The sequence below is a fragment of the Diabrotica virgifera genome, chromosome 6 (genome assembly GCF_917563875.1).
Source record: "Diabrotica virgifera virgifera chromosome 6, PGI_DIABVI_V3a".
Classification (NCBI taxonomy): domain Eukaryota; kingdom Metazoa; phylum Arthropoda; class Insecta; order Coleoptera; family Chrysomelidae; genus Diabrotica; species Diabrotica virgifera.
The window spans coordinates 197,139,164-197,167,083 of NC_065448.1; the positions used below are offsets into that span (position 1 = coordinate 197,139,164).

Consider the following 27,920-nt stretch of genomic DNA (forward strand, 5'->3'; position numbering starts at 1 on the left):
TATTTTTTGGTTATTTCACATTGAAATATTCGATTTGGAATTTGACGAATAAGAACTTACCTTTTTAGCTACAACTCTGCTTCCACTGAGTATAAAGACTTTATACAGACATTTTTTTTTAATTTTTTATAAAGTATATTTTTATTGAATACTCTTTTCGATAAAATACTTACTTATTGTGTTATTTGCGTAAAACCGTCTAAAAACGTGTTTTTTTTTTGTTAAAAAACGAACGTATTCACTCTCAAATAACTCGAAAAGTATTAGCTTAGTGAAAAAACTCAATGGAACAAAACTTGCTACAATTAGTCAGTTTATCCACTTGATAGATACTAGATAGTATTACACTTATTGATATTATAGCTACCTAGCTTTATACAAAGTGGATTTAGAAAGTCCACATCTACATTAGACAACCTAGTGGATATTGAATCTGTAATTCATGGGTCATTTGGATGTAAGTATGTTTGGCTTATGGCTATCTTTTATTATATTTTATAACGCGTGCCATTTGGGGATTAGGTATAAGAATTCTATTAAGTTGGTCAATTCCAGGAAATATAAAATTTATTAATAATTTCCTATATAGACGAAACTTATTCGAATAAATAACGTTCTTTTAGACTCAAAAATCCAATTAAACGACATTCCTCAATGGTCTACTCGTTGCACTTTTCCTTATTGCCATCAATGACATCGCTAAATCACTTAACCCACTAGTCATTTAGAAATTAGAGAATTGGTCAAACACTACTGGCCTAGAATTTTCTCCCACTAAAACGAAAACAATAATCTTCAGTAAAACTCCAAAGAAGCACATTATACTACCAAAAATCTACCTAAAGAATTTCTTCTTCTACTTTTTTTATATAGGCAGTACTGCCTGTTTTTCTTCAACGGTGCCTTTCATTCTGTCCCTAAATTGTCATTCCATCTTTTCCTTGGGCGTCCTATACTTCTTCGGCCTAACGGTGACTTGTCCCTGGCTATTCTTACTATCCTTGATTCAGACATCCTGCTTATGTGTTGATTCCACTCTTCTTTTCTATTCTTTACCCAGGTATTTATATTGTCTACCCCACATATGCATCCGATTTTCTCACTTCTTACCCTATCCCGTAGTCCTTTTCCAGCAATCCTTCTTAAGATCTTCATTTTGTTGGTAACCAGACGTCTTTGTATTTTGCTTGCATCTGATCTTGTTTAGGCAGTGTAAGTCATAACTGGTCTAATAACTTCAGTAAAATGACTTATATATTCGGTCCTTTGTTTCCACTCTAAGGTATTTGTTTTTCCAAATTGTGTCGTTTAGGCATCCGGCCGTTCTATTGGCTTTAATTATTAGTCTTTAACCTCTTCTTCGATATTATTGTCGGCTGATAGATTAATTCCCAGGTATTTACTTTTATTGTCTAAGTCCAATTTGCATCTTATTGGTTCTTTGAATATTACTAAGCTTTTTGTTTTTTGGGCTGATATTTTCATATTCATTTCTTTTGCGTTAATGTTGAATTCGTGCAGTAATCTTTGTAGGTCGTCTTCGCACTCTGCTACTAACACGGTGTCATCAGCGTAACAGAGTATTTTTATCTCTTTATCGCCCATCTTTTACGATCTTTTTTTCTTCACTTGTTTGATTATTGCATCTAGCGTTATGTTAAAAAGTAGAGGGCTTAGTGAATCTCCTTGCTTGATTCCTGTGTTTGCTTCTTTATGGGTTCTGTTATTATTCCATTGACTTTCATTTCTATTTTATTTCGTACATAAATATTTTCTATCAGTTTTATAATATCCAGTGGTAAATTTTTGTCATATAGTAGGTGTATCACGTCTTTTAATTGTATTCTATCAAACGCTTTCTCTAGGTATATAAAACAGAAAAACCCTCGCTTGTTATACTCTAATGATTTCTCCGCTATTTGTCTTATCACAAAAACTGCATCGTTATGATCTTCCCCTTCTAAATCCTTGTTGTTCAACCGATATATTTATGTACGCCATTATTTTCTTCATCAGTATTTTTGTTGGGAGTTTCAGTATAGTGCTCCGTAAATTTATCCCTCTATAATTACTGGGGTCTGCCCTATCACTTTTCTTAATAACGCTATCATCTGAGTGGTACTCCATTCTTCTGGAATTCTTCCTGTATTTATTATTTTACTTATCAGGATATTCAGTTCTTTGTGACGTCTCTCTCCTCCGTATTTTAAAAGTTCATTAGCTATTCCATCTTTCCCTGGTGCTTTTCGATTTTTCATCTGTTTTAAGGCGTTCGTTATATCTTCCTCTTTAATTTCTGTTTGCTCATCCGATTCTAATCCTGGTTTTCCAGTTCTTCATGATTAGCTGTTTGATACAGGTTTTCTAGGTAAGTTGTCCTTGTATTTGTATCAATATGTTTTACTTCTATCAATTCCTTCATCTCTGCTGTTTGACCTCTTATCATTTTCCACATTTCCTTTTGCATCCCGTATAAGTCGTGATCCATCTCTTTTGAAAATGCTTACCAATGTTCTGTTTTCTTCCTTCTTACTATTGAGTTTAACTCATTTCAAACTCTTTTAGATTCTTCACATATGTTTGTCTCGTTCTTTTGAATTTGTATTCTAGCTAGATTTTCTTTTTTCTTGGCATTTTATTTTTATTTCTTCACAGATCCATGGGGTGTTCTCCTTTTCTTTCGTATATGTTTACTTATCTTAAGTTCTCCAAGTGCGTCCGTTGCTGCGATTTTGATATTATCTTTAATCTTCCTCCAACTTTCTTCTATGTCTTCATCTGGTGTTATGTAGATCCATGGGGTATTCTCCTTTTCTTTCGTATATGTTTACTTATCTTAAGTTCTCCAAGTGCGTCCGTTGCTGCCATTTTGATATTATCTCTAATCTTCCTCCAACTTTCTTCTATGTCTTCATCTGGTGTTATGTAGTTTTCGTTCAGTACTTTTTGCAGTCTTGTCTGGTATAAATCTCGTCTTGTAGCTGCTCTACTTTTATTCTTGTCTCACATTCAATAGGGTCTTTTTTCCTGTTTTTTGTAGATGTATTCTGATTTTTCCAAGTACTAGGTTGTGATCACTTCCGATATTAGCTGCACTTAAACATCTTATGTCTAGTACTTGAGAATGATGGATGTTTCTGTTTATCAATATACATATAATCAATATCGGATGTGTGTGCTCTTGTATTTTTGAATGTATATTTTTCTTGATCTTTGTGTCTGAAGAACGTATTGTTTATTCGAAATTCGTTCTGAGAGCAAAAGTTAATAAGTAGTTCCTAAAGAGTTTGCAATAAATTATTCAGAATTGATTAACTTCTTGGGAATCATCATTCTCTCTTTGCCTTATCCCTATGCGGGGTCGGCTTCCCTAATTGCATTTCTCCACACAATTCTATCTTGGGCCATATCAATGTTAATCCCCTTTACCAACATGTCCTGCCTTATCGTCTCCCCCCAGCTCTTCTTTGGTCTTCCTCTCCTACTCCTTCCAGGAATCTGCACTTCAGCTATTCTTCGTATTGGGTGGTTAACATCTCGACGTTGAACATGACCAAACCATCTTAACCTATGCTCTCTCATTTTGGCATCAATTGGTGCCACACCTAGACTTCCCCTAATATACTCATTTCTAATTTTATCCTTCTTTGTCACTCCACTCATCCATCTAAGCATTCTCATTTCCGCCACATGCATTCGCTGTTCCTCTTTCTTTTTCACTGCCCAACATTCAGTTCCGTACATCATAGCTGGTCTTATGGCTGTTTTATAGAATTTTCCCTTCAGCTTCATTGGAATTTTTCTGTCACACAACACACCACTCGCTTCTTTCCACTTCATCCATCCAGCCCTAATTCTACTGCATGCATCTCCATCTATTTCTCCATTACTCTGTAATACCGATCCTAGGTACTTAAAACTATTGCTTTTTACAATCATTTCACCATCCAAAGATACCATTTTATTTGTAGTAGCTCCATCTTTAAATGAACATTCCAAATACTCTGTTTTTGTCCTACTAAGTTTTAAACCTTTTTCCTCCAGAGCTTGTCTCCACTGTTCCAGTTTTTGTTCTAAGTCTCTTTCACTATTTCCTACTAACACGACATCATCAGCATACATTAAGCACCATGGAATGTTACCCTGTATTTTCGCTGTTATCTGGTCCAAAACTAATGAGAATAAATACGGACTAAGCACAGAACCTTGATGCAATCCTACTTTCACATGAAATTTATCAGTCTCTCCCACACCTGTCCTAACACTAGTCGTTACTCCCTCATACATATCCCTCACAATCTTTACATATTCACCAGGGACTCCTTTCTTATTGAGTGCCCACCACAGAATCTCTCGAGGAACTCTATCATATGCTTTCTCAAGATCAATGAATACCATATGAGCGTTTGTTTCTTTACTCCTGTGTGATTAACTTCTTGGGAATAAAACTGGATAATCGTCTATCTTGGTAAGACAATATACACTCACTCCGACTGTCAGCTCAAACGGGCTTAACTTAATGAAAAATATCTCTCATAAACAATGGGATGTCGACGTCCAGACTCTTATGACTGTTCACTGAAATTTGGGTTTTAACCTGAGATACAGTCGGAAAAATCTAAGAATACCCATGAACGAACATATAAAACACGCTGTATTTTCCTGTCAACATGTCGCAAAGAAAACTGCCCAGCGCGAGTACATGTAATAATAATTATTACATGTACCTGTGCTGGCCAATTTTTTGTGTGACACGGTGACAGGAAAATACAGCGTGTTTTATATGTTCGTTCATGGGTATTCTTTCATTTTTTCTACTGTACAATACGCTAAAGTGTTACGTTTGGCTTGTTCTCTTGTATGTAATGGATAATAAAGACCAGCTCCACTAACAAACTTGAAGTCTTTGAAACAAGGTGCCTGCACCGAATGCTTAAAATATCATGGGCATACTTAGGGACATATTGCGAGGAGAACGATATAGTTGTCGGCAACTGGAACTCGAAGGAAATATAGAGGGTAAGAGGTCTAGAAAAAGATGTCATGGCTGGGTAATATTCGCCAAATGATATTAATGAAATTACTCGTAATAGAATAATGTAATCGTGACTATCTAATATCTCACCTGACAATACAATGCACAGTGGACGCCTACGCAGAAATACACGGCACCTTAAGAAGTAAAGTTAATAATAAATAATTCAATACTTAGTCACTATTTTCCCCCTAATTCGGAAAATATCGACGGCACGAAAAAACTTGGAAGAAATTGTTGGAAATCGCGATTGCAACTATTCATGAGTCCTTACCATTTTTCTCTTGAAGAGTTTAAAGTGGCCGAGCGGGTTATTAAGTCAATTTCATTTAAGTAAATACGTTTGCAATATCTCCAAACAAAATATACAATTATCAGAAGAGACTGTAATTAACGAAAATAACTACCTATTTTTTTATCGAGATTATGAGGAAAATAAGAAATGTACAATATCTAAAATCACCCAGTGAGTATTTTTTTGTTAAATAAATTTTTTATTAAATAAATTATATTATATATATTATATAAAATTATTAAATAAACTTTATAATATTTAATGATTTGTTTCAAGAATTCAAATTAGAAGACAAATTACAACTACAAAATTATTCTTGCTAATTTAAAAACGAGTTTAGAAAGTAATACATAGGTACACTCCAATAATTATTTTAAAGATTGCCATTGTTATCGTTGAATGAGAACTCAAATTTAAATGCATCAAAAGAATTAAATAATTTTTATTATAATGCGATCGACCCGACCGACCCCAAATTCCGATAACCAAAGCTACCTGAATACGTCTCATCGTTGTTTCAGGTAAATTCAATCTCGCACCTAGAAAGCTGCTAACGCCATATATTTCTAAAACCACTGGTGTCGTACATAAACGCTCATTTAGTTTCGTATCTTCCAGTATATTTATCAGTCAACGTCAATAGAGTATAGAGTACTTTTTAATACATTTTAAAACATGTTCTACTAAAAGATCAGATGTTTCACCCGGAAGTTCATCAAGAAATAAAAGTTTCACGTTGACACCTTCATTTTGCTTAAAAAAACGAACACATACCGGAGTCAGTTTGATTTCGTTTCTGTTTTAACTATCAATTGTAATCGTAATAAAATTGGCATCTTTGAGATCTTCGAGTAATTTGTTAAATATGTTTTTTAAATATTTTTTAATAAAGAAAAAAATCCGGACATTTCTCATATCCGGACGCCAATCCGGGCATATCTTTCAAATCCGGACTGTCCGGACGTATGGTAACCCTACCTAATAGGGAATATACTAAACAACGAAGACAATTTATTAATAAATTAGAAATAGAACTAGTAAAAAGTTATTTGCAAATTAGGACTGCATCCTCAGAATTACTTTCTCATATTCGATAAGCTGTTATGAAATACTCTGGCATGCTTACACAAATCCGACCTAATCCGCCATAAGGTAAAAAAGCATTGCAAATACTGTAAGAAAATGAAAAATTTTAATTATTTCCATTACTTTGTATGTATAAACTAACCTTCGTTGTTCTTGTTCTCTAACTGCTTTCCTCCTCTGTTGTTTTTGTTTATGTTTATTTGTATTCCTTATTTTATCTGGAGGCGCCCCATCTGCATTGTCACTAGATTTCCTTTTATGAATATTATTATCCCCTCTGCTATTAGTTACTTCCCTAGACATTGATAGAAATACCGGATGTACAGATGCAGATTGTTCTCTCACAGAGGGAGAATGATCCCGTTTTCTTTTTGTACCACCCATCTGTACCAAGGACAATTCTGGTTCTGGAGCTACAGGACCGCTTTTCGAAAGTTTTAAAAAGTGTTGTCGAATCTGAAAATGAAATAAGTAATTTTCTATTAAATAATTAAGTATTTGAAACAAACGCTGCTGATACTGATTGTTCTGCTTATAATTTCTGTCAATAAATATCAATAGAGTCATAAAAGTAGGACATTCTTCAACTATAATTTTACAGTAAAATAAAAGTAATAAATGAAAATAGGTAAAATAAAATTAATGCGATCGGAATAAATATAAGAACAATAAATATTTCATCATATCTCTTAAGTAAACAACATTTAGTTAAACCGGTAGGAGCTACCAAGACGAATATAAAATAGTTGAAAGAAGGATAAATTTGTACACACTTGAATGAATCAAGGAAGTACAAAAATAGTATGTCAATGTGTGTAAAAACTATTTATTTCTTTAGCTATGCGCTTTCGACAAAATTGTCATCATCGCATCGGAGCTAATGCTACAATAAAAAAGATATCTTATAAGAAAAAGATGTCTAAGTACAAACAATTATTTTTTAACTTACGTCAATAGAAGATGAAAAAGTACCACTACTTAAGTACCACTTGTGCAGTATATTTGTCCTCCGTACAACCCCCAAACAGAAAAACAAACAGAAAAAACAGGGGAAAAAATGGCCACACAAACGTTGCAAACATATTAAAACTTTTTTCATGGCGTAGTTGTATCACCCAACCATTATGGCCTAAGTTTATTTTTAAACCAAGAGGGGTAAACTAAAAAGACAGACTCACACCCAAGAAAGTCACTAGAAAAATCACCAAATACATATTTTTTTTTATTGATCATATCGGCCTTTGACGATAATCCATAAATATTATATTATACTAATAAGTCGCTAAAGAGTTCTAAAAACAACTGTTTTTTATAAAAAAAAACAGACTAAAAATCTATAAATTAAAGGAATGCCGCAGAAAATACAAAAAATTGCTGATATAACTTAATTAACCTAAGAAATGCCAAGAGTATCAAAATTTTATAAATGTCATTAGTGTCAAAATTTGTCAAACAAGCTTTACGACCCGGGAAATTTGAATTACTCCTCTTGGTTTAAAAACAGAAGGAGAGATAGCTGACTGACAAAGTTGGATAATATTGGATATTCAAATCTGTTTTTATCTGTCCCGTGTTGACGTTTGACAGCTGACATTAAAAATGTCGCTATCTGACCATAGAGTTAAATATTAGCATAGAGAGAGTGTCATTCAGAGCGAAGTGACGACACCATCTTTTTTATTTGGATTAGTGCTGTTTCACTCTTACGTATAGTAAAGCTGCTACAGTTGTCCTCCTCTTCCGTGCCTATATTCACACTGAATGTCATTATAGATTCTCGATACAATGTGTTAGAAGGAGATGCAGCAAACCAGTCCCCTGAGATCTTGTCGTCAGGAAGCGCGGAAGGTAGGCTCCCTCATATATACCTCTATGTATCTGACATTAAAAATTTGTGATTAGGCTTATAATCGTTATTATATCCAAAACAGTTTGGATATAATAGGTAGCAGGCTAATTGGGCTTGGGCATATGAAGACATTTCCATGTAGTTCTTATGTGTGGTTTTGTATTTCTATTTCTTCTAAATTTATTTTTAAAAAATGTGAACTTTTTTAATGATTAAGTACTTAAGTCATTTGTATGCAAAATGCTTAAAAAATGTTTAAACGATGATTTCGTTATAGTAAACCTATAATTTTTGACAAAATAATTTGTATACACCTAACTTTAATAAAAATTTTTTTATTTGATACGGCTATAAATAAATGATCACCAAAGAATGATAAAGTTAATCAAAAGATAAAAATAGCCAGAAACAGAATAAACCATGATAATAACAAACATGAAGATCCCCAATTACATTAAATTTTAAATTAAAGAACAATTTGAATGCCACGACTAGTCTTACCTCCTCAATTCTCTGCTCGTCAGTCATAGTAACAACTTCTTCTTGATTTTGATTTACATTTTCAACATTTTCAGCTTCCGCCGACTTTTCTTCTTCTGCTTGAATATAGCTTCTAACCAACTTATACCTCTCAAACGGTCTCAAAAATTTAAAGTTGATTTTATTTTTCTGTAAAAAGAAATGTATTTTGAAATTAGATGAATACGATGGTAGATAAAGGATTAATGATTAAAGTGATTTAGTAACTAGCTAATTTTAAAAACTTGCCTAATAGGCGGCAGTGGCGTAGCTGAAGATTGAGGTGCCCCCCGCGACAATTTTTGTGGGCCCCCGTATTATAAACATAACAACTAATAACAGTAAAATTACTAAAGTATGTGTAAATTCTGTCTGTGAGTCACCTTGAATGACCCCTAGGTGCGAAAAGTAATCCTAGTTCCTCTCCCCATCGTAGTTCTTCTTTTAATTTCCAGAATAATAGTGTAGTTAGTTTAGTTAGAATAAGTTACACATTTGCTACTGGCTGAATGGGCACTTGAGCCCGAAGGCCAAACAAAAAAAACTACCTCTTAAAATTCACCAAAATTCATTTGCATATCTTAACCGGTTTTAGAGCAATAAATAAATCGCCAGTTTGTAAGAAAAATTTCAACACCCCCTATCTCAGAAACGAAGCATTTGCGCACATACGTTTATAAAGCAAACTGTTATTATTTTTTCATGCAGAATTACCCCTTAAAATTTGCCATACTTATTAAAAAACACCTGGTATTGACGAAAAACAAGGCTGGTTGTTAAAGTACCTAACTTTATTATTATCCAACATAAGCGAATGAATCAAAAAACCGAATGTTAAGAAAACATGAGGCTATAGTTGGGTTTTAATTTCAGTATTTTATAAATGCTAGAATATTCCACAGGGTCACGTGAACTTTGAGAAAAAAATCACAGTTTGATTGGTACACCCGGTATACAATTTACCTGTCTAGCAACAATATTATTACAGCGATATTGTTAAAGAATATGGCTACAAAATATTTAAAAAATCACTTAATCGGACATGTTTAGGAAATTCGAGACATAAAAAATGACCAATTTTTAAGGTACTGCGTTAATTTCTTGGAGAAGTGTATTATATTCTTATTGAATTTACTAGTAAATCATTATATAAAAGTAATAACTGTAAAATATAAAATGTCATACAATTTACATTATTAAAAATTAAATTAATATACATATATAAATAATAAACAAAAATATTTACCTTCTCTTCATCCTCCGAATTATCTGGTGTAAAGAATACCGAACATTTTGGTTTGTCAGTTTCATTCTCTAACTTTCCATTTGACAAGTTCATTAAACTTGGACTATTATTTCCCAAAATAGTCGGCAAATCATCTCGAAATTCGTTTGCTTTTGTCAAATCATGTGGACAATTTAACGGGCTATCCACATTTATCTTTGATATTTTCTTAGTGCTTCCTCTTGCCCTAGTATCTTCCTTAAATATGGGCTACGGAAAAATATAAACCAAAAATAAAGAAAAATACATACAATTAAAAGGATATGGAAGAGAAAAATTATGAATGGAATCTTATGCGTCTTTGTAGGTAGTCCCAAACATGCTCAATTGGGTTTAGGTCTGGGCTGACGGTTGGCGAATCGAGAACTTGAATACCAACTTTTTGAAGATATTGCATTGTTATTCTAGCAACGTGCGAGCGAGCGTTGTCTTGCATAAGAACAAAATGATCTCCAATAATTGAAACAAAAGGCACGGCATTTTCTTTAAGAACCTCTCTTATATACCAATCAGCTGACTTGCAAAGCAGATGCCTCTCCATATCATAATGGAGCCACCTCCAAAATTTCTGGCTGCTCTTATGTAACACTGAGCAAATCGCTCACCGATGCGACTGTAAGCTGAAATACATTTGTCGGATCCACAAAGTGTAAATCTTGACTCATCTGTAAAAAAAAAATATTAGCCCAGTTGTTAATAACCCAATCGACATGTTCTCGTCCGAACCTTAAACGTGCCATACTCCAACAGTGGAGTAAATTCCCTTAATTTGTTTTTAACCGAATTGACACTTATTAGTACTATTAGAACATTACGGACTGTATAAAGATTATTTCGCAGTTGCCTAGCTGTAGCATAAAATGTACGCAAAGTCTGCTGACGTAAATAGCAGTCATCTGCGGGGTTCGTGCACCTGGGACGTCCTGGAACTGGTCTTCTTGTGTAACCTCTAGTTTCTCTCTACCTTCTTAAAGCTCTTGAAACGCTGCGTTGGTGGATTCCCATAACGTCAGCAACATATTGCTGCGATCATCCATTCCAATTAAAGCTACGATTTGAGCTGCTTGTTCTGACGTTAAATTATAGACGGAGAGGCTGCGCTGGAAAGTCTCTTTGAATTTACTAAAGCTAGATTTTTGTACAGTTGATTACTGCGAGTGTGTAGAGAAACATACTGCGGTCGGTCAAGTGAAACGTAGAACAGGGATTACTGAGAGGGTATCAAAGTTGCTTTCCTAAGAAGGTAATTAAATCCATTTACTTAGGCTGAAAGTACCAATTTTCATGAAAATCGATGGATGAAAACCTTCAGTGACTGAACTAAGTGGATTGAAAGTACACACATTCTAAATTAAATATAAATAAAAGTTATTATAGTCGGTCAGCTGTATGACGGGACAGAGCCGGTCGGTCGGCCCCAATAGTCGATTGAAAAAATGAAGCATTTTGGCTCGCAATTTTTTTCGTCCAGCATGGATTTACTTGAAATTTTCACAGAAGATAGGGAATACTCCAAGGATCATTTTCTATATCATGCCGCTATCATACGCTAAAACCTTGGAGGTGGTTGCCACCCCATCTCGGGGTGGGAATTGTTTATTACATTTTAACCATGTAATTCGATGGAAAAAGTGATTCTAAGAAAAAAATGTTTTTTACATTTTCTTCGTAGGTAAAACTAATATTTTTCGAGTTATTCGCGCTTGAAAATAACAGTTTTTCGAAGAAAAAAATCGACTTTTTTAGAGGGTTTTTTGAGAATACCTCGAAAAATATGCATTTAATCAAAAAAACTGTAGATGTCAAAATTGTATCTTTTAGTAACACAAACCAAATTATTTTCCAATAATTTCTTTAAGACCAATACAAACCGAGATACAGCATGTTAAAGGTTAGTTTTTTTCGTCAAATGGATAATTTGAAATATTTAAAGCCAAATAATGGGAAAAATTTGCATTTTTCGAGGAAAACTTAAATAATCTTTTTTTCTACAACCACTACTCAAAGTGCACTTTTCTGCACGGTTTTATGTTAGCAAACTTGATATTTTCTCACAGTATAAGATATTTGACATTAGTGTGCAGAAAAGTGACGTTTCTGTGCCGCAAAGTGACGTTTCTGTGCCGCAAAGTTCTTTTCTGCACAGTTGACTACCTCATTCTGAGTAACGTTATATTCTGTTTACATCCGTGGACTACCGCATTCTGAGTAACGTTATATTCTGTTTATATCCGTGGTTAAACTTTAGACAAATATATAACCTATAAGACAATTATTATATTTAACTATAGCATAGAAACTAAATTATGGATGTTACAACTATTTTATTTTACAATTTTATTCTTATTAAACATTTTATAATTATCAAATAACCAATAACGATTTAGCAACCTGTGCAAGAGACGTCGAATGAAGTAGGTTTTGTGTAAATCCGTGACTGCATAAATAAAATGTCAATAATGTGTAATAATTGTTTAAATTTAAACAAATTAAGGCAGTGCATTAATTTTTTAACTGATTTCTGTGCAATTTATTTAGGTATAAGGAATTTAAATTGATTAGTAGGTATTAATTAAATACAGTTTAAAATTTATCACATAGGTACCTATTATAATTAATCGTCGTTTGGAAATTGTGATTTTTATTTTTAGGAAAAACTGTGCTTGTAGAAAAAGTATAGTGTGAAACACGTGCAGAAAGGTAATTTCTCACTCGTTTGAATTGCGGCACTCGCTTGCGCTCGTACCGCAACTTTTCAAACTCGTGAGAAATTAGTACCTTTCTGCACTTGTTGCACAATATACTATTTCGAGTATACAATTATACCTTTCAAACAAAAATAATAAAAAGTTTCTAGCATGAAAATTAAGAGACTTATAATCAAAAAAATGTTGGTACCTGCTTTTCTCTACGAAAAAATCAGTGAAAACAACCCCCTAACTACCTTCCTAATTCAAAATTGGTCTTCACCTTTCTGTAATTCCTTTTATTTATATTATCAATACACTCAAGGAGTTTGACCTATTTAAAATGCCTAATTTTGGAAAAATTGGAGTTTAAAAAAAAATTGATGGTATTTTTCACCTTTTACTTCAAAATATCTCCGAAAATACTGAAGATACGAAAAAAATTATAAACTACTAAATTGTAGCTTTTTAAACGCTTTTATTTTGTTCAATAGTTTGCGTCAAATCTTTAGACGTTAATTTGAGTGCCTTTTCTCCAATGCAAATGAATGAAAATTTGCAGACATATGCATTCGCGGGAACAATACACGAATAATCAATAAAAAAAATTTTTTATGTTTATTAATTGCTTAAATAAAAAAAAAAACGATTTTAATGGAAAATGCTTAAATTCTCTTGTTTTTTACAATGTAAAAACTTGAAAGTTTTACGTGTTGTAGCTAATGATATGAACTATACATAATTTCACTTTTTACGTTAATTGTTTACGTTATGCTTCATTAATAAACAATAAAGTTTTAAATTTTTTGCCGATTCCGACTACTTTTCATGTTAGTACATCATATGTTTTATACATATTTTAAGAAACATGACGATATATTTTAATGTTTGAAAAGTGTAATACTAAAAAGTAAAAAATAAAAAAATATGAAAAAAATTTTTTTAAGAAACGCTTTTCTTTAGTTACGAGTGACTAAAATTAAAAATATTATAAAAAAATCAACTAAAAAGCAAAAAAATAAAAAAAAAATTGAAAAAATCTAACACATTCGTTAAAGAAAAGCGTGGGGCGAAAACCGTTTATTCAATGAAGACGCGCCACGCTTTTCTTTGACGAATGTGTTAGATTTTTTCAATTTTTTTTTATTTTTTGCTTTTTAGTTGATTTTTTTATAATATTTTAATTTTAGTCACTCTAGAACTAAAGAAAAAGCGTTTCTTAAAAAAATTTTTTTCATATTTTTTTATTTAATGACTAAAATTACCCTGTGCATAGACTTTCATTAAAGTGAATAGTTAGCCAGATATAGCTGTTTAAAACCTCTATTTACCAGCAAACACCCCCTTATTCGAGCCCTTTAAACCCGCACCAATTAAAAACTAAGGCATCTTACGGAATTTAATTTACACAGTCTTATAGCTCCTTAAAAATCCTACAAAATAATTTTTAAAGAAACTTTTTATCGCCAAAAATATATACAATATTTTTCGAAGTATTCTCAAAAAACCCTCTAAAAGAGTCCATTTTTTCGTCGAAAAACTGTTATTTTCAAGCGCGAATAACTCGAAAAATATTAGTTTTACGAAGAAAATGTACAAAACATTTTTTTCTTAGAATCACATTTCCCATCGAATTACATGGTTAAAATGTAATAAAAAATTCCCACCCCCGAGATGGGGTGGCAACCACCTCCAAGGTTTTAGCGTATGATAGCGGCATAATATAGAAAATGATCCTTGGACTATTCCCTACCTTCTGTGAAAATTTCAAGTAAATCCATGCTGGACGAAAAAAATCGCTAGGCAAAACGCTTCATTTCCTCAATCGACTATTGGAGCCGACCGACCGGCTCTGTCCAGTCATACAACTGACCGACTATAATAACTTTTATTTATATTTAATTTAGAATGTGTGTGCTGATTTTCAGCCTTAGTAAATGGATTTAATTACTTTTGTAGGAAAGCAACTTTGATACCCTCTCAGTAACCCCTGTTCTACGTTTCGCTTGACCGACCGCAGTATGTTTCTCTACACACTCACAGTAATCAACTGTGAAAAATCTAGCTTTAGTAAATTCAAAGAGATTTTTCAGCGCTGCCTCTTGGTCTATTACTCATTTTTAGTAAGAATGCACTTTCTCATTGAAAAATCAAGTAGACATAGAGCACAGATTAAATTCTCGAACACAAATGCCCAAAATAACTATTCTCTCTTATCAACGTTTTGTTTACTTTCTTTTTCGGCAAAAATACGTTTAAACCTTGAAATGTTATGGCTTTGTAGACAAGATACCCAAAGGAGACCATCGACAAGCATTATAACATTCTGTTAAAAATTACTTTCAAACTTTTTTCTATTTTAAAAATTATGTGATACTTTTTGTGATTAGTGTATTTTACGTAGATAAACAATAAACATATTTTTACTAATATACCTTTTCTAATGGTTGTTCTTTGGCTCTTAAAATAATCTGATGAATCTCCAACAAGTTTGCTTTTACTAGTGGAGGAATTGGATTGCAACAAGCCAAAACTCCCTGCATCTCTCTAGGCAACGTTTCAGCTATCTGAAGTAACATATGATTCGGTAGAACATATCTAAAAATAAATCAAATGTAAAAAGTAATCATCTATCTATAGTACACTATAAATAACAAACGATGAAAAAATAAAAAAAGTACTGTGTTCATTTTTTTTTTCAAAAATACTTATTGGTTTTCTCAGGATTCGAAAACAAATGAATACATTTAAAAAGCATTTGTTCGAAATTCTACGCCTACGTTCTTAATAAATCAAGTGTATTTTGAACAAAAAGAAAAAATAACTTTAGGTATATTTTGGTAGATGTAAATTACAGATTGAATGATATTTACCTATACAATATTTTTCTGGAACGGTTTTTACTATAAACTTAAGACAAACTAATCATAATAATAAAGATTTAAGTTCATAATGGGTAAGTTATCATACTGCCCTTTAAAAAACACTCTTCGGTCATTTCAAAAAAATTGTCTTAACAAAAACACTCAAATATTATGAAATATATAAACTTACGTGCATAGAAATCGGCCCACCTAAAAATTTGGTCATTTTTTATGTCACATATTTCCTAAACCTGTTGGCCGATTTAAGTGATTTTTTGAACATGTTATAGCCTGATTCTTTAACAATACCACCGTAATAATATTATTGCTAAATAGGTAAATTTTCATTGTACACCGGGTGTACCAATCAAACTGTGTTTTTTTCTCAAAGTTCGCATCACCTTGTTGAATATTCTAGCATTTATAAAATACTGAAATTAAAACCCAACTATAGCCTCAGGTTTTCTTAACATTCTGTTTTTTAAAAAAGTTAGGTACTTTAACAACTAGACATGTTCTTCATCAATACACGGTGTTTCTGAATAAGTGCGACAAACTTTAAGGGATAATTCTGCATGAAAAAATAATGGCAGTTGGCTTTATAAATGTATGTCCGCAAATGTTTCGTTTCCAAGATACGGGATGTTGAATTTTTTCTTACAACTGACGATTTATTTTATTGCTTTAAAACCGGTTGAGATATGCCAATGAAATTAGGTGGGTTTTAAGACGTAGTTATTGCACATTTTTTGACATACGATTAAGAATTTAATATTCAATATTAGCGCGCATACGTGTAATATGACCGATCATATTACCCGTATGCACGCTAATGGTGAATATAAAATTCTTAATTTTATATCAAAAAAACCACAATAACTATCTCAAAAAACCTACCAAATTTCATTTGCATATCTCAACTGGTTTTAAAGCAATAAATAAATCGTCAGTTTTTAAGAAAAAATTCAACATCCCGTATCTCGGAAACGAAACATTTGCGAACATACTTTTATAAAGCCAACTGTCATTATTTTTTCATGCAGAATTACCCCTTAAAGTTTGTCTCACTTATTTAAAAACACCGTGTATTGATGAAGAACATGTCTAGTTGTTAAAGTACCTAACTTTTTTATTACCCAACATAAACGAATGAATCAAAAAACATAATGTTAAGAAAACCTGAGGCTCTAGTTGGAGTTTAATTTCAGTATTTTATAAATGCTAGAATATTCCACAGGGTGATGCGAACTTTGAGAAAAAAACACAGTTTGATTGGTACACCTGGTATACAATGAAAATTTACTTGTTTAGCAACAATATTATTCCAGTGGTATTTTTAAACAATCAAGCTATAACATGTTCAAAACATCACTTAAATCGGCCAACAGGTTTAGGAAATATGAGACATCAAAAATGACCAAATTTTTAAGTGGGCCGATTTCTATGCACGTAAGTTTAGTTCACAACAACTATCTAAAGATTTATGAAACTGAGATACACCATAAAATGATTACAACAAGTAAACGAATATCAAAGGTAATGAATTAATGGCGCGGACCTCAAACATTATATGACGTCACCACCAATGAGGGCGCCTTTTGGGCTGGCTACTATAATTTGAATTTTCTCTAGATTTTAATCATCTTTGGGGCCGTCCGTGAAACACGTGAAGCTCGAAGTGGGGGTGGGGGGGGGGGGTGTCACAATACACGTGATATAGAGAGTCTTAAACCTCACAGTGTATCACCAAGGGGGAGGGGGGAGTTAAAAAAATGCCAAAAAAACATCACGTGATTAATGGAGGGCCCCTTTGGGGGCCAAACGAAAGAAAAGAATTATTATATACATATTTTATATAAACATATTTTATATTATGTTCTGTTGTGCTTTATAGCATTTTTTCGAATTTAAAATTTTATACAAGTTCCCTATTATGGTCAACAGATCACTCACAACTATTACAAATTACCTACAACATATAGCTTTTGTTAAGGCAAATTGCATATTTAATATCTCCTAATAAAATACAGTCGATCCCGCTTATTAGAATACCGATTATAGGAACATCCCGCTTTAAGGAATAGAAATTTGAGGTCTCGAAAAGTTTCTACTAGCCACCAATGATCGGTTGTTAGAATATCCCGGTTATTGGAATACTTTTGCTTGGCACGAAGGCTATTCCAATAAAGGGTATGACTACAGTATTTTATGAAAAAAAAATACATACCCTATAGATTCATCTTCCTCTCTAGCTAGTTCATCTCTCCATTTGTAAATTTGTTTTAGGGCGTAGAGTTGCCTATTATCAAAATGTCTTTTACATTTTCTATAGAAATCTAAGTGGCTGTCATCTCTAAGTACAGGCCTGAAATATCTCTAAAAAAATACTGAAAATTATAACGGGAACAGAATAAGAAAAATTCAAGTTATTACCAAAATATTTTGGTGAATTTGTATAGACTATAAAGTTATTAATTTCCCATAAATTCAGAAATAAAATCACACTTGTTTAAAAGCTTAATAGGTGTAAACCCCGTTTAACATGCATGCAAAAAGTTCTATGTAATAACGCAGTAACATAACAAAACTTTGTAGATCTGCTAACAGGTGGCGCCAGTGTTCTTCTTCTTATGCCATGTGCTTGTTCGCACGTTGGCGGTTGTCTGTTAGTGTAGTGCTTCTGTCTGATTTTATCGTTACGAATGAAGAGGTCATTTACGTAGAAAGTATTGGAGAATCTAAAAATTATGCTAAATAGCAGTTCCGTCAGTGGCGTAGAATTTGGGAAGGGTCAACCATTTACTCCCCCCTGCCGTACGACTCTGGTAGTAGCCAGAAACGATTATTTAATATAATTTAGTAGGATGTACAGTACCTTTCTGCCAAGTATGACACGAATATGTCACATAATTTTAGATTCTCCAATACTTTCTATGTAAATAATATATATAGGTATATATATATATATATATATATATATATATATATATATATATATATATATATATATATATATATATATATCATAAAGGAGTACGACCGTCAATTCCAATATAACAAAGGAGCACTCGTAAGTGTAGGGTTTTATCGGTCAAGTGGGTGAAAAAAGAGACAAAGAATTCAGCTACTTCATCTATTTATTGAAGACGTTTCGTCTACTGCTCAGTAGACATCATCAGTTCATCTACAAAAAGAGTGTTATAAGAAACAACATCCAAAAGAGAGGTAAAAAAGCACTAGCGTTACCTTAAAAAGACATGTAGCAAAAGATAAGATGTACATAGTAAAAAAAACCTTATCCATGAACCAATGTAATGTATAAGTATGTAACATTTAAGTGTATAGTTAATATTTAAAAACTTTAGTACAGCCAAAGACAAGACCATGTGGTAACAGTCACATATAAAAAACAAGTGGAAAAAAGCTGGCTTGCTTTTTTTCAAAGTCAAGAATGAACCAAGAAAAAACCAGATTCACACTTCCAAAAATTTAGTAGTGTTTAAGCATACTTCATTTTAACCTTAGGCAACATCATTAAATGAATATAGTGCTAATATGCAACTTCGAAAATTTAAAGTTGAATAGTTACCAGCAGGTCATCCTAGCCCAACGGACACACAAAAGAAAATGGAGTTTGAATTATCAGGTGTAAACTGACATCTCGCCAAGAGGCAGGCAACCTTTAAAAAATTTTATAACAAAGAGTGACTGACAACTGCAGCGCAGCGCGGTAAAATTTAAATTGATGTATTTAAAACAGTTATAAAAGTGTTTAAAAAGTGAAAGTAATATCAAGAAGTAATCAAGGGATGTACCTTATACCTCGTAGACAAGAATCACAGTTTATTTTAAACAAGTGAGGGCACTTCCCACAATTATATGGAAAAGTGCCTACGTTAGTACTGGTCATCCAGTTACTAACGAATATATAAGATAGTACAATAGTATAACTCCCATATATCGCAGCTCAAAATGCAAGAAAAAATATGCAATAATTTAAGAAAATTTATAAATCAGTTTAGCAAATTGTAATTTATAATTAATATCAATAATGCAAAATTTTATCCTATGGAAAATTTTAAATTGTTCAATCTATTAAGTAACTGTTATTATCAAAAAAAAAAGTGGGAAAAGCTTGAAAAAACCACCAAAAACTTTTTTACAATAAAATAATTTAAGTGTAATAACATCTACTGATTCCGCAAGATCAATATTAAAAGAAGTGGGAAAAGCCTGAAAACCACAAAAACTTTTTTACAATATAATAATTTGAGTGTAATAATACCAACTAATTCTGCAAAATCAATGCATGGTATATTTGACTCAAGTTACTGATGTCAGTTCTCTTGTTAAGTACATTAGAGGTTTTTAATATGAAACACATCTCTAAGAACTGTCTTTTCGACAGGTTGCGTTCATTGCAAAGGATCTTGGCTTCATCAAAGTCCACCTTATGTTTTGTATCTATTGCATGTTGGGCTAAGGCACAAGTTGGTTTTTTCAAATTGATATCACTACGGTGTGAAATTAAACGTGATTTTAAAGCTCGCTTTGTCTGCCCTACATAACATGCGTCACATTCAGCACAAGGTATGTGGTAGACCACATTAACCTGTTCCAAAGGGGACAAGGGTGTTTTAGTCTTAGAGAACAAATTTCTGACTGATCTTGCGTTCTTAATTGCAATCTTAACAGGAATATTATTATTTTTATATAGTTTAATAAGTTTATCAGTAACCTGAGGAAAATAAGGAAGTGAAGAAAACTGGGAAACAGGAGTCCCAAGATTAGTAGTAGGCAGAATTGTGATGTTAACAGTATTATTCGATATTGATCTAAGTTGGTCACCATTGGGTATGTCGTTCAGAGAAGAACCGTAACTTTGGGAAAAAAGAAATTTATTGATAAGGGATGAAGGGTAGGAATTATCTACCAATATACTTCTGAGTAACAGAAGGGATTCCCTTCGATTAACCGGATGTGTCAACCTATGTAGCCTGCAGCTTAAAGCTTTAATAAGATTTATTTTATATTTAAAAGGATGACAAGAATGGTAGTTGAGAAACCTATTAGAGGCCATTGGTTTCCTATACCAGCTTGTACAGAGTGTGTTATCTCCACTTCTAGTGACACGCATGTCCAAGAAGGGGATACTCTGGTTGTTGGGGTCCTCGAGTTCACATGTGAACTGCAAGTGAGGATCAAACCCATTGAAGATGGACAAGGTGGCCTGAGTCTTGTCTGGTGGTAAGGCTAGTAATAGGTCGTCCACATAACGTTTAACAAAAGGAACTTGAAAATCTAAATAACCCAGCCGGTCAGAAACTAAATCATCCAAAACATAATTCACTAGGATGGGTGAAATCGAGGAACCCATTGGTGTCCCAAAAATTTGTAAATAAAATTTGTCGTTGAAGACCAAAAAATTAGTGTCAAACACTAATTGGAGCAATTCTGCAAACACTTCCCAGGAAACTGGAGAATTAGGTTGGATAATATTCCAATGATTTCTTAGTGAAGTAAGGACACTAGCCAAGGGAAGGTTAGTAAAATGTGAAACTACATCAAAACTCACCAAAATATAACCATGTGGTAGCTTCAAGTCATTAATAAATTCACTAAATTGAAAAGAGTCAACAATGTTGTAATCATTATTGTAATTATAAGATTTTGACAAGATATCAGTCAAAAATTTAGCAATATGTATATTAGGTGAATTAATTGAGGAAACAATAGGCCTCATGCTCAATGTGGGCTTGTGAATTTTGGGCAGACAATAAAATCTTGGAGCATAACCATCATAATTATGTAATGACTTAGCTAAAGTTTGATCTATGATCTTAATATTTTTTAAGTGAGTAATGAATTTATTAATTTTGTTAGAAAATTTTGAACAGGGGTTTGAAGTAAGAGGTTGGTAGTACCTAACGTCATCTAACAATGATTGACTGAGGCTGATGTATTGATCTTTATCCATAAGAACAGTGGCATTGCCTTTGTCACTGGTGAGAACGAGAAGATTAGGGTGGGTTTTTAAAAACTTCCCTTTGCTTTTTACTAACCTTCCCTTGGCTAGTGTCCTTACTTCACTAAGAAATCATTGGAATATTATCCAACCTAATTCTCCAGTTTCCTGGGAAGTGTTTGCAGAATTGCTCCAATTAGTGTTTGACACTAATTTTTTGGTCTTCAACGACAAATTTTATTTACAAATTTTTGGGACACCAATGGGTTCCTCGATTTCACCCATCCTAGTGAATTATGTTTTGGATGATTTAGTTTCTGACCGGCTGGGTTATTTAGATTTTCAAGTTCCTTTTGTTAAACGTTATGTGGACGACCTATTACTAGCCTTACCACCAGACAAGACTCAGGCCACCTTGTCCATCTTCAATGGGTTTGATCCTCACTTGCAGTTCACATGTGAACTCGAGGACCCCAACAACCAGAGTATCCCCTTCTTGGACATGCGTGTCACTAGAAGTGGAGATAACACACTCTGTACAAGCTGGTATAGGAAACCAATGGCCTCTAATAGGTTTCTCAACTACCATTCTTGTCATCCTTTTAAATATAAAATAAATCTTATTAAAGCTTTAAGCTGCAGGCTACATAGGTTGACACATCCGGTTAATCGAAGGGAATCCCTTCTGTTACTCAGAAGTATATTGGTAGATAATTCCTACCCTTCATCCCTTATCAATAAATTTCTTTTTTCCCAAAGTTACGGTTCTTCTCTGAACGACATACCCAATGGTGACCAACTTAGATCAATATCGAATAATACTGTTAACATCACAATTCTGCCTACTACTAATCTTGGGACTCCTGTTTCCCAGTTTTCTTCACTTCCTTATTTTCCTCAGGTTACTGATAAACTTATTAAACTATATAAAAATAATAATATTCCTGTTAAGATTGCAATTAAGAACGCAAGATCAGTCAGAAATTTGTTCTCTAAGACTAAAACACCCTTGTCCCCTTTGGAACAGGTTAATGTGGTCTACCACATACCTTGTGCTGAATGTGACGCATGTTATGTAGGGCAGACAAAGCGAGCTTTAAAATCACGTTTAATTTCACACCGTAGTGATATCAATTTGAAAAAACCAACTTGTGCCTTAGCCCAACATGCAATAGATACAAAACATAAGGTGGACTTTGATGAAGCCAAGATCCTTTGCAATGAACGCAACCTGTCGAATAGACAGTTCTTAGAGATGTGTTTCATATTAAAAACCTCTAATGTACTTAACAAGAGAACTGACATCAGTAACTTGAGTCAAATATACCATGCATTGATTTTGCAGAATTAGTTGGTATTATTACACTCAAATTATTATATTGTAAAAAAGTTTTTGTGGTTTTCAGGCTTTTCCCACTTCTTTTAATATTGATCTTGCGGAATCAGTAGATGTTATTACACTTAAATTATTTTATTGTAAAAAAGTTTTTGGTGGTTTTTTCAAGCTTTTCCCACTTTTTTTTTGATAATAACAGTTACTTAATAGATTGAACAATTTAAAATTTTCCATAGGATAAAATTTTGCATTATTGATATTAATTATAAATTACAATTTGCTAAACTGATTTATAAATTTTCTTAAATTATTGCATATTTTTTCTTGCATTTTGAGCTGCGATATATGGGAGTTATACTATTGTACTATCTTATATATTCGTTAGTAACTGGATGACCAGTACTAACGTAGGCACTTTTCCATATAATTGTGTGAAGTGCCCTCACTTGTTTAAAATAAACTGTGATTCTTGTCTACGAGGTATAAGGTACATCCCTTGATTACTTCTTGATATTACTTTCACTTTTTAAACACTTTTATAACTGTTTTAAATACATCAATTTAAATTTTACCGCGCTGCGCTGCAGTTGTCAGTCACTCTTTGTTATAAAATTTTTTAAAGGTTGCCTGCCTCTTGGCGAGATGTCAGTTTACACCTGATAATTCAAACTCCATTTTCTTTTGTGTGTCCGTTGGGCTAGGATGACCTGCTGGTAACTATTCAACTTTAAATTTTCGAAGTTGCATATTAGCACTATATTCATTTAATGATGTTGCCTAAGGTTAAAATGAAGTATGCTTAAACACTACTAAATTTTTGGAAGTGTGAATCTGGTTTTTTCTTGGTTCATTCTTGACTTTGAAAAAAAGCAAGCCAGCTTTTTTCCACTTGTTTTTTATATGTGACTGTTACCACATGGTCTTGTCTTTGGCTGTACTAAAGTTTTTAAATATTAACTATACACTTAAATGTTACATACTTATACATTACATTGGTTCATGGATAAGGTTTTTTTTACTATGTACATCTTATCTTTTGCTACATGTCTTTTTAAGGTAACGCTAGTGCTTTTTTACCTCTCTTTTGGATGTTGTTTCTTATAACACTCTTTTTGTAGATGAACTGATGATGTCTACTGAGCAGTAGACGAAACGTCTTCAATAAATAGATGAAGTAGCTGAATTCTTTGTCTCTTTTTTCACCCACTTGACCGATAAAACCCTACACTTACGAGTGCTCCTTTGTTATATATATATATATATATATATATATATATATATATATATATATATATATATATATAGGGTGGTTCATCTTATTCGCCTCGGTCTCTGTACGGAAAACGACTTGATATTTTAAAAAAATTTCTTCACAGGAATATACAGGGCCTTTAATACTACAACCTAAAAATAATGTGAATTATACAGGGTGTTCCAAAAAAGAGTGGTGTATCAAAGTTATATTTTTTCTTATGGAATACCCTATATCTGATGACATTATTAAATTGACCTTAAAAAATAAGCTATACTTTCATAAGGGTTCCCTATACCTAAATACAGGGTGTTTTGATTTATTTCGATTTTTATAAAAATGTAAGGTTTTAGAAAAAAATAAATATCTACGAATCTAAGAAGCAGTAACAAATTCTTTCTCGGATCTTAATAATAGACTATTTAGCATACTTAAACAGATGATTATTGCAACAAAATTTCGTACAGGGTGGTCAAAATATGAGATTGTTCTATTAACAAATTCAAGCTGTAATAACTTACTTATTTTAAATAGAACACCCTATATCTTACTAGTCTATCGCGTAGAAAATTTGCTTAGCTTTCAATTTGTATTAGGGTTACCTATACCTATCTTTTTACAGGGTAGTCAAAATATTAGATTGTTCTATTAACAAATTCAAGCTGTAATAACTTACTTATTTTAAATGGAACACCCTGTAGCTTACTAGTCTATCGAGTAGAAAATTTACTTAGCTTTCAATTCTTATTAGGGTTTCCTATACCTACCTCCCTTCATTTTTTAAATATTTAAAGATTTCCTAATTTGTAAGGTTTAAAAATTAGAATTACATAAGTACCTATGTCGTGTTTATGTACACATCACCAACACCGGCAATATACTTAGACAAGATACTGTCATTAATAATAAAATTTTCATTTTCATTGTTATCATGTAATCACACAGAATGTTGTATTATTTTAGTTGATTTTGGCCTACATGTGAAATTGAATAATATGTTTATTTTAAACTGCATACCCTATATTAGATGCCGTATTCTGGAAGATATTTAAATTATATTTCATTCCGTATAAGTATTTTTCATATCTTAACCCAACGGTTATTAAGTAAATTTAAGAACGCCACTTTTTGTTTGAATCTTTAAATCGCAATTACAAACAATTAAATGCAATGGCTACTTTGACGAAAACGAGCCTATTGTAAAAAATATGTAAAAATGGGTATTTACAGAATAACATGGGAATTTATATTTACAGAATAACATGTGTATTGAGAATGTTAACATGGAATTGAAGAGATTTTAAATATCTTCCATTATAAAGAATAGAATATCGAGTATGTCATTTAAAATAAGAACACTCTGTGCGATTAAATGATAAAAATGTGAATTTTACTAATGAAACTATCTTGACTAAGATATTTAAGTATATTGCCGGTGTTGGTGATGTGTTGTACATAACCACGACATAGGTACTTAATTCTAATTTTTAAAGCTTACAAATTAGAAAATCTTTAAATATTTAAAAAATGAAGCTAGATAGGTATAAGAAACCCTAATAAGAATTGAAAGCTAAGTAAATTTTCTACTCGACAGACTAGTAAGATACAGGGTGTTCCATTTAAAATAAGTAAGTTATTACAGCTTGAATTTGTTAATAGAACAATCTAATATTTTGACCACCCTGTAAAAAGATAGGTATAGGAAACCCTAATACAAATTGAAAGCTAAGTAAATTTTCTACGCGATAGACTAGTAAGATATAGGGTGTTCCATTTAAAATAAGTAAGTTATTACAGCTTGAATTTGTTAATAGAACAATCTCATATTTTGACCACCCTGTACGAAATTTTGTTGCAATAATCATCTGTTTAAGTATGCTAAATAGTCTATTATTAAGATCCGAGAAAGAATTTGTTACTGCTTCTTAGATTCGTAGATATTTATTTTTTTCTAAAACCTTACATTTTTATAAAAATCGAAATAAATCAAAACACCCTGTATTTAGGTATAGGGAACCCTTATGAAAGTATAGCTTATTTTTTAAGGTCAATTTAATAATGTCATCAGATATAGGGTATTCCATAAGAAAAAATATAACTTTGATACACCACTCTTTTTTGGAACACCCTGTATAATTCACATTATTTTTAGGTTGTAGTATTAAAGGCCCTGTATATTCCTGTGAAGAAATTTTTTTAAAATATCAAGTCGTTTTCCGTACAGAGACCGAGGCGAATAAGATGAACCACGCTGTATATATATATATATATATATATATATATATATATATATATATATATATATATATATATATATATATATATATATATATATATGTCTTCATATCAAGGCGAGATCCGTTTGTATCATAAGCCATACAAGATGAGATCCGTTTTGCAAGGCGAGATCCGATTTTGGATCTCACCTTGTATTCACGTGTATATAGTGACATCTCGATGTAACAATGGTTAGGGTACAAGGAAATCGATTTTTGTCTGGACCTCATTTTGCACCCCTTTTGGTGAATTTTATATTGCAGTGGTTCCACTAAATCCGCTGTAGAGGGCAGCGCGCGCGATCCGTTGTGTATATGGTAAATATATATTTTGCAGACAACCCGAGATCCGGTAAATTTGGAAACATCGCAAATGAATTTCACGGTCAGCTCTCTCACTCGGCTTATGTCTAGCTTGAATAAGAATGTTTACATTATTTAAGGGCTCTGTCCAGAAAGGCGATTGTCAAATATCTCGAGAACTAGACGGCATATCGAAAAAACTTTGGAATGCTTTTTGAATGGTTTTTCAAAATCTATATACTTATGCAATAGCAGGGTTCTTATTCTGCCTGCGAAAGCGGTGGGTGTAGCAACCTTGAATTTTCAACTGAAACACTTTATTTTTAATGAAATAGTTGAAATTTAGAATTAAAAATACACAACTTTTGTTTGAATCGATAATAGCTTCTTTAATCCAGTCGGAAGAGCTTCAAAATCGTCGTTTTGATGACATTTTTAGGGTTTAGGGGTACCTCAGGTAGTTAGCTTAAAACGTAAGAAATAAATTTGAATAGTTAATGTTTATTGATAAACAAAGCTCCAATTCTATTTTACTTCAACTCATTTTAAGGCTATTTCAATAAACTAATCGGTTCTTTTTTCAGTTTTTTGGTAAAACATTGTAACTTATAGACGAAAATTCTTAAAATCGGCTATTTTTCATTTAAATTGTCAATAAATAATTAAATTGAGAAAAAATTGGTCAGATGTACATAAATTTTGTTATTCCGTCCATATAGAAACTAAAACAATTGTTACGTAGTTACACTGAGTGTCATAAAAACCGTGTATTTTTACTCATTTCTTTGAGCTATTTCACGTAATATCGAGATATAAGTTGTATTTTTTACATAAGTTATATTAACGTTAAACTGACTTAATTTATAGTTTTATAAACAACAATTAAGTATAGCGAAATTTATAAAACCTTGTTTAAATTGTTTTACATGCTCTATAATGCGGTTATCTTAAATTTTGTTTTGAATGTTTTTCTTCTTACTGGTAGACAAAAAATGGCAAAATGTGCATTTTTGACATCAAATTGTTGATAACCAACATAGTTACTACTCAAAATATTAAAAAAACTAACCGTCGGTATAACAGGTTGCCTGGAAACCAGATGCAGAACAGTACCATAAATGTTTTAGACTTTTTAGCACTTTCTTTAAGTGAAATTTAAAATCATTTA

General features: G+C 32.3%; 1 protein-coding gene across 1 annotated transcript in view; it reads right to left on the reverse strand.

The window, feature by feature from the left end:
* LOC126887098 (exosome component 10) overlaps positions 1-27,920 on the reverse strand; it is a 77,035-nt gene that overhangs the window by 18,330 nt on the left and 30,785 nt on the right. Inside the window, exons 6-10 of the mRNA XM_050654435.1 lie at positions 17,848-17,996; positions 15,192-15,354; positions 10,031-10,279; positions 8,767-8,934; positions 6,559-6,872 (exon numbers count right to left, since the gene is read on the reverse strand). Coding sequence (XP_050510392.1) covers positions 6,559-6,872; positions 8,767-8,934; positions 10,031-10,279; positions 15,192-15,354; positions 17,848-17,996 — 1,043 coding nt within the window. The remainder of the gene's footprint in view (positions 1-6,558; positions 6,873-8,766; positions 8,935-10,030; positions 10,280-15,191; positions 15,355-17,847; positions 17,997-27,920) is intronic.